Source organism: Pelobates fuscus, chromosome 5 (assembly GCF_036172605.1).
Source record: "Pelobates fuscus isolate aPelFus1 chromosome 5, aPelFus1.pri, whole genome shotgun sequence".
In the NCBI taxonomy this organism is placed as follows: Eukaryota; Metazoa; Chordata; class Amphibia; order Anura; family Pelobatidae; genus Pelobates; species Pelobates fuscus.
Window position 1 is genome coordinate 273,848,286 of NC_086321.1, and position 14,048 is coordinate 273,862,333.

Below are 14,048 nucleotides of genomic sequence, written 5' to 3' on the forward strand. Positions count from 1 at the left end.
AGGACGGCACCTTCGGCTCCCTGGGATTCACACTGCCGCTGGAGACTGGGTGTCCATATCTTCAACCTCCACAGGTTTTGCTCAAAGTCCATTGCTGCATGGTTCTCAGCACTCAACTTATGCATTACTTGGAAGACCACCTCGTTCGAAGGGTCTGGGCCATACCAGAGCAACCGCCTCATTACCTCCTCAAGGTAAGCGTCGCCCTCGTAGTGACGTATCAGGTTGAGGTGCTCTTCACAGGGTTCTATCCAGGGTCTTGCTCGTTCCATGCTGCTGTAGGTAGGGATGCTGCACAGTGGCTAGCGTTGCCCTCAATAATCTCTCATACGATACCAGTCAGTGTCTCCAGGGTGCTGCTCCTTGCACTAGGACGCCATCTCACTGTAACGGATCACCTGGCACCCCAACTGGGTACCTCCATTGACGGATGCTCCTAGCACTTCCTGAGGGCTCCAAGCACTGGGGTTAAAAAGTTAGGTTGAGGTCGCTTTATGACCGACCACAAGCACATTTTCATGCCCAAAACAGTTCCGCAGGGAAGATCTGACCGGTCTGCCCAGAAATAGTTCCATGGAAATTGTGGCAAGAGCCATTCATGAGATTTTGTATGAAAACCACATAATATATAGTCAAGCTGGTTCGTGGAGAATGCTCTGTGGCGAAAGTTACCTCGCCACTGGTTTTTGGAGGGGCCTGTTTGCCAACCTCCTGCCCTGCGACTATGGCCCTGGGATGTATTGCCCTTCTAGGAACTGATTTGGGCATAATGGATTTTTATATTGCTGTTCCTGGCCCTTTAACTACTTTGGAGCAGTGTTACAACTTTAAATTGGCACTTCGGATAGAGCCAAAGTTCTGAAGTAGTCGAAGTGACCGCCATTCGACAAACGAACACGTGGCGGCGGCCATTTTAACTAATTCGAACGTGGTCAGCGGTGTGTGCAGCCAAATCTATGGAACTGTTTTCGGCTACCCAATTGCACGAACACCGCTGACCCGTACCTTCTACTCTACTTCGACACTGCGGCTGGAGACTAAGTCCCGTTCGAAGATTCAAACGCTTGTTCGAATGGGACTTAGTCATTTTCTCAGTACAGTTCCATGGAACTGTTTTGGGCATGAAAATGTGCTTGTGGTCGGTGAGTTTAGTACATCCTCTGACTCAATTATCTCCCAGGTTCAGAGGAGGGGTTTACTGACTGTATACATTTGATGCCTGTTCTCCATTAAAATCAGTTTTACCCCAGCATTAAGCTTTGGCTCATGTGTGGGGGGGTTATGCGATACCGATATTCTAATCTGTGGATTATTGGCGTAATATTATTATGGGAAAAGGGTATCCATGGCGGTGATACCTTGACAGACCGCAACAATGCTCATATTCGATCATTCATTAATGAGGAAATATTTCCGAATAGATGGGATTTTAAAACTACAATGCCGAGTATATTGAAATTTTACTGCAAAGAGGAGGGATTATGAGAGAAAGAGATGGCTAGTAAAACACCTCTTGGGGGCAACAGGGAACTGACAGCTATCTAAATTAACCCTGTCAGTGACATGTGATGTAAATTCCCACTTAGTTTTAAGAGAGAGAGAAAAAAAGTTTTATTCTCATATTTGGGATTTCGTCAATTTGGTTCGGTTTGGCACTTTGTAAATTCGGCAATTCGGACATTTCGAAGCATCTGAAAATTTTAATTCAGACTGGAACGAAGTGCACATGTCTTGAGAAAATGAAAAGGTTCCAATAGATGATAATACTGAAGAGAATTTTAACATTTTTAACCTCTCAGATAAGATTTTAACTCAAGCATATGAGGATGTTTTTTTTTTTAAGTATGCACAGAGTTGCAATATTAATACATTTTAGTCTTTTTCGTATATTAATGGGTTTTTAAGTGATTATGTTTAAAGAATTTTTTTAGAAATTGTCCTACTACAGATACCACTACAGTGGAGGTAAAAGGATGATTTTAAACATACTGCTTGTAAAAGTAAATCAACTTTTCAAAATCCACTATTCAAAATCCGATGCCTTGAGGTTGTTTGAGAAGGTATGTGTGAAAGATTTAAGGAGAATTAAACCCATTAATAAATATCAGAATAACCTTACAAAAGAAGAAAGTAAGGCCTTAAAAGATCTGAGGAAAGATACCTCTATTGTTATTAAACATGCTGATAAGGGGGGTGGAGTGGTGATATATGGCAAAGAGAAAAATATATAAAAGAGATTTATAACCAATTAAGAGTTACCGAGACATATGTAGAACCTCCCAAGAATCCACTAGAAGATATTAAAACTAAATTTAAAGTATTCCTGGATAAAGGTTTAGAAAAGGGTATTCTAAACAAAACAGAGTATGAATTCCTGTATGTCAGTTATCCCAAAACACCCATTATATAGATTTCTTCAGAAAATACTGCAAAATATCCCACTCCGCTTCTCTCCTAGAAGAGAGACTATCAGCATAGACTCTTTGCTGATGTCGGTCTGCCTGAGAACACACCTTTGGGCCTGAAGGCCTGTTTTCAGTGAGTTCCAGCTTCCCACACAGAGGCAGTCCTAGAAGAAGTTTGACGCCCACGATGGCAGGCTAATGGTTTATGCAGGTTTATGCAGGTTAACTTTAAAGGAACACTATAGTCACCTAAATTACTTTAGCTAAATAAAGCAGTTTTAGTGTAAAGATCATTCCCCTGCAATTTCACTGCTCAATTCACTGTCATTTAGGAGTTAAATCACTTTGTTTCTGTTTATGCAGCCCTAGCCACACCTCCCCTGTCTATGATTGACAGAGCCTGCATGAAAAAAAAAAACTGATTTCACTTTCATACAGATGTAATTTACCTTAAATAATTGTATCTCAATCTCTAAATTGAACTTTAATCACACACAGGAGGCTTTTGCAGGGTCTAGCAAGCTATTAACATAGCAGGGGATAAGAAAATCTTAATTAAACAGAACTTGCAATAAAGAAAGCCTATATAGGGCTCGCTTTACAGGAAGTACTTATGGAAGGCAGTGCAAGTCACATGCAGGGAGGTGTGACTAGGGTTCATGAACAAAGGGATTTAACTCCTAAATAGCAGAATATTGAGCAGTGAGGCTGCAGGGGCATGTTCTATACAAAACTGCTTCATGAAGCTAAAGTTCAGGTGACTATAGTGTCCCTTTAAGTCCATAAAGACATTAATAATCCACCAGGGAGACCGATAGTCTCTGGGATTGGTTCTCTCCTATTCCCTCTATCGCAACATTTGGACCAATTTTTACAAAGCCCAGTAAAAAAATGCCCATCGTATCTAAAACCATGAGTCTTTTACAGATTTTAAATGATTTTAAATGGGAAAACGTTTTTTTAATGGCCACATGCGATGTTAATAGCCTCTACACCATGGGTCGTCAACCTGGTCCCTACCGCCCACTAGTGGCTGTTTCAGGATTCCAGGTGGGCGGTAGGGATTTTTAAACTTTTTTTACAGATTGGGTGAGCGGGCGGGTGCGAGCCGGTGGTACCCGTGCAACCGGGTACCGCCATCACCACTTGCGGCCCCGGCCCGGGCGGCAAACCGCCGGGGCCGCATGTGGAGGGGTCCATTGGGTGGCCCATGCTGTCAGGGCCACCCGATGGATGTGGATTGTGAGGGGGCCCGGTCAGCGCTGGGTGCTTTAACAACGCGACCGGGCCTCCTGTGATGACATAATCTCTGCTGGGAGGAAGTGATTTCCCGGTCACTCCTCCCAGCATACTGAAAGCCCGCCCGGGAGGAAGGAGGAGGAGGGAGTCGGAGTGGGAACTCTGACTCCCATCCACCTGAGCCACCACTGGACCATAGGGAAAGTCACCCTCCTTCACCTTAAAGGTAGGAAACAGGAGGGTGACTTAAATATAATGTGTATTTGTTTGTGTATGTGTCTTTGTATGTATGTCTTGTGTGTGTCTGTATGTGTGTCTTATGTATGTGTTATGTGTCTTATGTATGTGTCTTGTGTGTGTGTCTGTATATATGTATGTCTTGTCTTTGTATGTATGTCTTGTGTGTGTTTGTGTGTGTGTGTGTATGTGTCTTTGTATGTCTGTCTTGTGTGTGTGTCTTTGTATGTGTCGTGTGTGTGTGTGTGTGTGTGTGTGTGTGTCTGTCTGTATATATGTGTGTATGTATGTGTGTCTTGTCTTTGTATGTATATGTTTCTTGTGTCTGTATGTGTGTATGTGTCTTTGTATGTATGTCTCGTGTGCCTGTCTGTATGTATGTGTCGTGTGTGTGTGTGTGTCTGTATGTGTGCCTGTCTGTATGTATGTGTGTCTTGTGTGCCTGTCTGTATGTATGTATGTATGTATGTGTGCCTGTCTGTTATAGTGGGATACCTAGCTCAGCCTTCCTACTGGGCATTGCTATAAGGAAGGTTAAAAAAAGGGAAAAAAAGGTGGGGAGGGGAATTGAGGAGGGAGAAGAGAGGAGCTGACGCACAGATGAGAAATCATATTATGCGCAAATAAAGTCATCTGAATATCACCGAAAGAGGAGACCTTCGTTTGTTCCTTACGAAAATCGAACCAGATATCAAATATTTAGTCTTGCAGCATCAACCTCAAGGACCTCATTAATCACTAGTAAAGGTTATTTCAATTTACTTTATTGTTTTCTCATTAAACTTTATAAAGTTAAAAACATTATAAACATGCATTAATTGGAAATAAAAAGATAAATGTATGTACATTTATTTATTTTTAAAACACCCTCCTTTCGAAAAAAATATTCTACACTTGCGCGAAAACTGGTGGGCGGTAAGGACATTTTTTCAACCAAAAAGATGCATTAGTGGGCGGTAGCGATGTCGCGAACACAAAATTTTCAGTTCGCGAACGGTGGACGCGAACTTCCGCAAACGTTCGCGAACTGGCGAACCGGGCGAACCGCAATAGACTTCAATGGGCAGGCGAATTTTAAAACCCACAGGGACTCTTTCTGGCCACAATAGTGATGGAAAAGTTGTTTCAAGGGGACTAACACCTGGACTGTGGCATGCCAGAGGCGGATCCATGGCAAAACTCCCATGGAAAATTACACAGTTGATGCAGAGTCTGGTTTTAATCCATAAAGGGCATAAATCACCTAACATTCCTAAATCACAATGGATATGGATTGACACCTGACATATGACATATTGACACCTTGACATATGGATTGACAGATATGAGTGGTGGCACTGGGCAAGTGGGCACAGTATCCACTGTGAGCCTGACACAGAAGCTGGCAGGCAGGCAACTGCAATTACATTACACAAAAAAAAAATCAGACTGATGTTTTAGCCCTAAAAAGGGCTTTTTGGGGTGCTGTCCTTACAGCAGAGATCAGATGAGTCCTTCAGGACTATAGTGGACACTGAATACCCTAGCCTAGCCATCCATTTCCCTATCAAATGAGCAACAGCTACACTTTCCCTCCTCTATCTAAGAATGCAGCTTCAGAATGAATCTAAAATGGATGCTGTACAGGAGGTGGGAGGGTCTGGAAGTGAGGGTCTGCTGCTAATTTGCTGGAATGTGTCTGCTGACCGTGAGGCACAGGGTCAAAGTTTAGTCAATGATGACGAATAGGGGGCGGATCGAACCGCGCATGTGTTCGCCCGCCGTGGCGAATGTGAACACGCTATGTTCGCCAGGAACTATTCGCCAGCGAACAGTTCGGTACATCACTAGTGGGCGGTAGTTAGAAAAAGGTTGACTACCATTGCTCTACACCATTATTCAAGACGAGAGAGGGTGCAAGGCTACTAGGTATATTTTAAACAAATTTTAAGATTTTAAGGATATCCAAATAGATTTTTTAATCAAGGGGATTTTAATGATTTTAAAAAACATATCTTTTTGGTTCAATAATAAGTTTTATTTACAGACCAAGGGAACGGCGATATGGACCAGATTTGCTGAGTGACGCTAACCTTTTTATGTCCTACTGGGAAGAATCACATATTTTCTCCAGGAAGGACACAGGGGAAAATCTGGTCTTCTATAAATTTTGTTTATATTTTTATCATCTGGAGAGGAACCAAAGAATCACTTTTTAATTTTATTCTTGGTTTAAATGAAAATGATTGAAATATTAAATTAACATATGAGATTAGTCCCCACAATATAATTTTTTTAGATTTATTTATCTATGTTAAAGATGGACATATTAATAGTAAAACTTTTTTTAAACAGGTAGATGTAAATAGTTTTATTAATTTTAATAGCTGTCACTTTAAGCCATGGCTGACCAATATTCCCAAAGGTCAATTCCTTAGAATCAGACGTAATTATTCAGAACTTGAGGAATATAAAAGTCAGTCAAGGGGGCGGAGCCAAGCAACCGACCTGAATGGCCGCACGCCAAGCGAGCTCCGCAGCAAACGAGCACTTTGGTCCCGCTAACTGGAACCCATCTCAACAAAACCAGCACTAAACTGACCCACGAACTGCCGCTAACGACATGGGCCGCAAAACTAAAAAGCCAAAGCCCGACAACCCGCGGCAACACCAAAGTATAAGTGACATGTGGAAGCAAGCGCTCAGCGCCCAAGGCCCAAACATGGCCGCCTACAACGACTACAGCTCGGAAGTATCGGACGACTTCACCACAGAGGCAGAGATGGAGAATCCACATACAGGGATACCACCCCGCCAGTCACCCCTGAGACCAGACTCCTCACCGGTGACCGTCAAGGTCATGAAAGGCCTCCTGGCGGAGCTCCGACTAACAATACAGGCCGACATGGCCCAACTGTGTGAGGACCTGCATGGCCTAACGGGCTGCCTGGGCACACTGGAGGCAGACTCCCAGTGCACCAAGCCACACACACAACTCCTGCAGCAAACGGTCCAAGACCTCAAACAACAGCACCTTACCTATGAGCAGCGCATAGCAATGTTAGAGGATCAGAGTCTCAGCCGGAACATTAAAATCCGAGGCATCGTAGAGGAGATACCGGAGACTGAGCTGCCTCACACACTGCGGAGACTAATACAGACGCTCCTACCTCCCAAGCAAGCCAGACAGGTGCCCATAGAACACATGTTTCACTTGCCACGAGCAGCTAAGGCCCCAACAACGGCCCCACGGGACCTTCTGGTTCGTTTTCAAAACCACGGGGACAAGAGGGCGGTAATGCAGACCACACGAAACCACTCACCATATCCGTTCCAAAACATGCAGCTTTCCTTCTACGCGGATCTGTCGGTATCCACTCTGGCATGGCGACGCACACTCCAACCCTTTACAGCCCTCCTACGCCAGCATAAAATCATCTACCATCGGAGAGGTTCGCGCACACTGCTAATCAACCACGGGAATGTTGCCTATACCATCCGGGACATGCAAGAGGCAAATGAACTGCTACCGACACTGGGAATCCCCTCGATCCCTCATCTCCCCTCGGAGACCAGCACTATGCCGGCTCACAGCTCCACTTGGAACCAGGCAACAGTGGTCTCATTTGTCCCCAGACGAGCCGTGACAGCAACCAAAGCAGCAGCCAAAACCTGAGGCAGCCCCGAAGTCACCCTGCTTACCAACCACCATACCTCAGCAACACCACTTGCTGCACCCACTGAACTTGTAAACCAGTTAAACCATATTGTTGTTAAAGTTTTTTTTTGTTTTGTTTTTGCGGCTTCTTGTTATGGAGCACCCACACTAGCACTTGCAGCCATGGGCACCCTATGGCCACTCACATATAGCTCTTCTAAGTCCTCCCCCCCCCCCGGGGTAATAGGGGCCACCTAGACAGCAGCAGACGGGGACACTAGACCACTCGCTATCGCTCGGCACCAGGGGGACAGACCACATGGGCCATCAGCGTACCACATCACTATCATACGAGACCCGGCTCTACAGCATACACAGTCGCTACGACCTCACGCCACGCACCACAGCACGGCTTCCACCAGCATAGCACGGCCCCAGCACAAGACAATACACTACAGACCATCACGCTCCAGGCCCAAACTCTAGGCTACCTATGCTCATACCGACAACTAGTACCCCCACACCAGCCACACCAGCTACATTCCCACTGCGCTACAGCTATGTGCCATGAATGTTTCTCTCCCAATGTTTTACTGTTATATGCCAAATGGTTACCAACTTTACTGATGCTACTGTTATTCCTAGCTTATTCCAACTTATAAACAAAAATGTGCACTTCTCTGCAATGTCACTGTGATAACCCTGATGCTCAATTTATGCGTGCTGTTGAGGCACCTGATATATGCCTGTAACCACCTCTGCACAGAAAAATAAAGAATTTAAAAAAAAAAAAAGTCAGTCAAGAATTTTCGAAAATGAAATTTATAGAGAAAGGATAGGACCCTGCTCCAGTGCAACAAGTACGTGAGGAAATAGAATGCCAACCAACGGATCAATTATTGGAATATAAATCTAGATCAAAAACAAATATGGAAAAGGACAATGAGATTCCTCTAATTTATAATTATTGTTCCAATACCTCTCATCTACGTAAAATTATAAATAAAAATTGGTATATTTTAGAAGATCAGGGTATCCAGAATTTCCTGGGTAGTAAACCTAAGATAATTTTTAGGGGGGGTGGGATGAATAATTTTAGGCAGATTTTGACAACAGTTTTTTAGAAAAAGAAGAAGTACCAAGTAATAATTTTCTTAAGGTAGAAAATGGGTTTTATTATTGTAAAAATTGTAGAGGTTGTACACTAAGAAAGAATAAAAATAAAAATGTTCAAAAATTCACCTAATTTACCGATAACATACAAAACTATATTAAATCTTTTATGCAATTCTAAAAATTTAATATACATGTTAACTTTTCCCTGTGGATTCCAATATATAGGAAATTCTATCGACATAGCGTATCTTTAGAGGTTCATAAGGGCAATGCCAGTGGACTAGATTCTCTGGGAATTGAAAGCGTTAAAATTAATTGGAGAGGAGACGATATTAATAGCCTTTTTTACATTGATACTCGATTACCACACGGCTTAAATGCCGATTTTGAAATAAACTCATTTATATGAAATATGTTTTTATTAATCTATGCTTTTATTAACTATGCCTGATGAATTGTTATTTTTATTTTTACATAGGTTTTATTCATTTATTGATTTTATAATATCAACTAGGATGCTTTTGTATTGTCTCTTTAAACCTTTATTGATATGCTCTAATGCTGACTATGTTTTAATATATATATATATATATTGTGTCAATGAATTGTTTTTATATTGTAGTTATTATGTGTCTGTAAACTGCTCTTATATACAAAATGAACTCCAAAAAAATGGCAATGGAGTGCCTTAGAAGTAAGGATGCTCGTTGGTAGTATGTTATATTTATAATGGACTCCAATAAAATGCCACTAGATTTCCCCAGGAGTAGTTTAGAGCAAGAAGTTTATAACTCCGAAATCGATATCCGCGTAATGACGTCATTGCGTAATGACATCAGGACGTTGTTACGCAAAGGAATGGACCTGCCCAGACGCAGCCCAATGACGTAAGCACAACCAGGGACCGGAACTACGAGCGGATGTCGCCAAATCTAAAGGTTTAAAAGAGAAGATCACGAAGGAGCATGGTAGCAACCCACTTTTGAGAAAGGCGTTAGCCGAAACGCATCGAGTGGACAGTGGACTTTTATGTTATATGTGAGGTAGTTTTAATCTTTATTTTTGTCCAATAAATATGTGTTTTCTTCACCTATTTCCTGCATCCTGGAGCATTTATGGTGTAAGATCATCTGTACAGGGATTGGCAAAAGTAAAATATTGACCCACTACTACCATTCACTTTATCCTCTATTTCATACTACTAGTCTGAGTCAGCTTCGTTAAGTGGTTCAGAACCATGTAAGTTGGACCAGCAAAGTGTATATAGATTTTAACTGTGCTAACAATATTACCCTATGGTCTTTTTATATTTGCATTTATAGATTCCACATTAAACATTTATTTGTGGTATTTATGCAATATTGTGTGCTCTCACTATTATATTTTTATATTTGTGTGTTTTTAGAGTGATTCACACAGGTGATTGAGCACCTTCTTTTATCACATTATGACTATTGTTTTATATTTTCATGATAATAGACAGATATATTTAATTATTTCACTATATCTCTCTGACTCCTTCTATTTACCTGTCTAGCTAGATTACCAGGGAGTGAGGCTTACGTTATTTCTCTCTATCTAACTCTATTAGTTTTCTGGTTACCACTTTTTGTGTCTATAAATATGTACTTATCATAGCCACTTGCAACCTTATTTTAAGCTGTCTAATTGTGGGCAGGTAACAGTGATATTTAAATACTGATTAACTCAATATACAGCTGTAGAGTGGTTTTAACCCTCAAAACCGTGGGTATCTCACTTTTTACCTCTCTTATTGAGATTATTTGGCATGCTAGAATAGACCTGTATAATAAAGTCTGTTACAATTTCATAGCAAGCCACATTTAGTACTATTTTAGATTAACAGGAGTAGCCTTATAAGGCTTGTATTGTCACTTAATTTATTTATTTTATTTTTACTTTTTGTATTGTGATTTTTGGTCACACAGTGAACATATTGAGACCATACTTGAAAGGATATTACACTTGTTTCAGACATGTATTCACATTTTGTGAATTATGTCCTCAGTATATTATAATATACATAATTTTAATAATTAGATAAATAGTTTTGATACCTGGAGAAGTTTGAGTTGGAGTAAATCGATCAGCAGCATCAAAAAATTCATCTTCAGAACTACTGTCCCCAAAGCCAGGTGGAGGATCAAGAATGAGTGTTTCCACTTTCTCACTGAGGCCCAAATTAGATGCCCGCTCCATTCCCCTTGCTCCAGCTAACAGCTCTTTAACACAGTTGCTCTCTGGACTACTTGGAACATTCTTGTCAATACTGCTGGCTGGTGAAACATTGGTGCATAGACTGTAGTATTCCATGATATTGCTTTCTACAAACTGACATCCAACCGAAAAGCAGAGGGACTCATTTTCTTCCTTGCCCTCCATATCTCTGTGGGATGTTGTCATCTCCTTAGTGTCCAAATCGGCATCTACTCTACCATTGGGTAGTTGCAAAAAGCACAGCAATGGATCCGATTCTAGCCCTCCATCTCTTTTATCTTTTAATTCTTGATTCTCACTAAAAACAACTTGCTCATCCATACCCATATTTTTTAAGACAGGAGAATAAAACTGGAAGAACTCTGGTCTACTTGATGAACATGTCTCCAGGTCATCTTCTTCCAAGGCATCAATGGAATCACTTGACCAGCTTATTTTGTAACCTTGGCTCTCAGTATTGGCAGAATCTGAGGCATCAGAAATACTGTCTGTATCATTATTTCCTCCATCACAGCCTTTTCTTTCACTATCGTCACAATCTTTCTTCTCGTTATCTTGCTTTAATTCCTGGATGCCTTCTTCCTCTGTATCTTCTTCCTCCTCCTCTTGCAATGGTTTTATGTCTTTGTACTTCAGAAAGTGCCGTTCTGATAAAAGTTCCAGAGAAGAATCAACATCTGATGATTCTTCTGAGTCACTGCAGGCTCTAGATTCATATCCTTCAAAAAAAAAAAAAAGAAATCTAAAATTAATACTCTTTTTTTTAAATGCCAACAAATTGACTGGACTTCAACTAACTAAACAAACAGGATGGTCCACGCACTCAAGGTGTCTGTGGTCCAACCTTTGGTCCAGCTAAGCATCTTGTTTGTGAAGGTGGTACAGGAAACTTTTGTGTCTTTAGTTGACTTGAACTAATGACATTTATAATGTATTCTTTTACTCTACATCTAACATACTTTTTGTAGAATAGTAAAACAAATACAACCATTCTGTATTTAAAACCCAAGATGTTATATTGAAGTGCTGGAAAGCCCTTCAAAGACCAACTATGCAGACTGATGATATGAAATTCAACTTATGATGTGGGTACATGTTGCCCATGAAGCTAAGTACTTAAAGGACCACTCTAGGCACCCAGACCACTTCAGCTTAATGAAGTGGTCTGGGTGCCAGGTCCAGCTATTGTTAACCCATTTTTTTTTATAAACATAGCAGTTTCAGAGAAACTGCTATGTTTATTAATGGGTTAAGCCTTCCCCCTAATCCTCTAGTGGCTGTCTCATTGACAGCCGCTAGAGGCGCTTGCGTGATTCTCACTGTGAAAATCACAGTGAGAGCACGCAAGCGTCCATAGGAAAGCATTGTAAATGCTTTCCTATGCGACTGGCTGAATGCGCGCGCAGCTATTGCCGCGCGTGCGCATTCAGCCGACGGGGTGGAACGGAGGAGGACCGGAGGCAGAGATCTCCCCGCCCAGCGCTGGAAAAAGGTAAGTTCCCCTTTTCCCCTTTCCAGAGCCGGGCGGGAGGGGGCCCTGAGGGTGGGGGCACCCTCAGGGCACTCTAGTGCCAGGAAAACGAGTATGTTTTCCTGGCACTAGAGTGGTCCTTTAACAAAATATATATGTACAATACAATGAGTTGGTGTCATCATGTGTACTGTTTTTTTTTGGGTTTTTTTTGTAAATCTGTTTTATTGATATGGAGCATAGAAAATATGAGGCTCACAGGCCCCCAGATATAACATAGCAAATAAGTATAGCAATTGGCATTTGGCATGTAGGTTACAAGTTGCAACATAACAAGTTTAGTTACAATGTATGATGTGTTAAAGATACGGATACAGATATGACCAGGGGGTTCATAATATGTCTAAGTATCTTGGGAATGTATTTCCGAGTAAGTCACCTTCCTTTGTGAGGTGGGTGTGTGCGTTAGGTCAGCGTTTTTTTTTTTTTGTTTTTTTACTCTCGAGTTGCCCCCGTGTGCTATCCTTGTCTATTGCAGTCAGTTATACCATGAACAGCTGTTGTTTCCCTACTGTCAAGAATGGGTAAGGTGTCGTTCAGAGAGTTGGTTAGATAGAGAGAGGGTAAGGTAAAGGAGATAGGTATGAGGAGGTTTCCCCCTTCCATCTTTGGCGTCCCTGCGGGCGATTACTATGTGTGTCGTCATTGCCTGTAGTGAGCAGTCCATTGCTAGTGGAGTTTCGCATGGTGCGTATGTAGAAGGTCGTGTGATATTCCACAGAGATGTACCGGCCGGCCTGTGCTGGGTGTAGCTGGGGGGTGTTGGTACGGCCTCCGTCCCTAAGTGTAGCTATCCAGGAGTCTGTCGGTGTTGCAGTGGGACCAGCCCACCGAACGCCCGACCATGTGTAGTTTCTCGCATTCGATTTCAGCGACCGTGTGCCATGTGTCAATGTGCGCATGGCAGTGATCATGTGTACTGGTTATGTAGTTGCATTATTATAATATCTAAACAATTAGCAAATTAAATGATGCAAACTCAAAAGACTAATTATTAACTCAGACAACACATGTGTTGATCAGAAATTATAGGACACATGACTCCAATACATGGAGTAGAGCTATGTAAGTATACATGAAACCAAATTTTGGCAAATGATATGGAGGATTTGTACTTAACAGAATACGTGGATGTAGAAAATAATTATTGTGGCATAACAGTGAGTTTTACCTTCTTCAGTAGATACTCGATGGACTTGGCTATTTCTTGGCCATGTAAATATATTTGCTCCAGGATCCACAAACAACTTGCAATATCCAGAAATTAGACATGCTATATCCTTTGCATTGTTTGACTCCAACAACAAAGATATTGGCTGTAGAAGCGAAAACATTTACAACATAATTATTAAAAAAAAAAGTGGACTATGAAAAAAGATGTGCCTGTAACCATTGGTTACCATAACTATTCTTAGACATTTTTGATTTAGGACATAGACATGTTCAGCCTTGGTCAATCTGGGCTAATCCATTAATGAACGCTCTCTCTTTTACTCCCAGAGAGATTGTCTCTTGAACAAAGAGGATGACAATTTCCATAACAATATGAAGTTTGACTTTGGGTGTCTGAAAGAGCTCCAGTCTTTGTTAACTTGTTCTAAAACAATATGACAAAAAACGCTTTTAGCAGCATTACAACTACACA

At 41.6% G+C, this 14,048-nt stretch overlaps 1 protein-coding gene across 2 annotated transcripts in view; it reads right to left on the reverse strand.

The window, feature by feature from the left end:
• FRMPD1 (FERM and PDZ domain containing 1) overlaps positions 1-14,048 on the reverse strand; it is a 210,438-nt gene that overhangs the window by 10,040 nt on the left and 186,350 nt on the right. Inside the window, exons 14-15 of one of the 2 annotated variants that reach the window (XM_063455310.1) lie at positions 13,575-13,719; positions 11,196-11,591 (exon numbers count right to left, since the gene is read on the reverse strand). In XM_063455310.1, the coding sequence (XP_063311380.1) occupies positions 11,196-11,591; positions 13,575-13,719 (541 nt within the window). Of the gene's footprint in view, positions 1-10,712; positions 11,592-13,574; positions 13,720-14,048 lie in introns of both variants that reach the window. The other variant, XM_063455309.1, reaches the window with a different exon arrangement.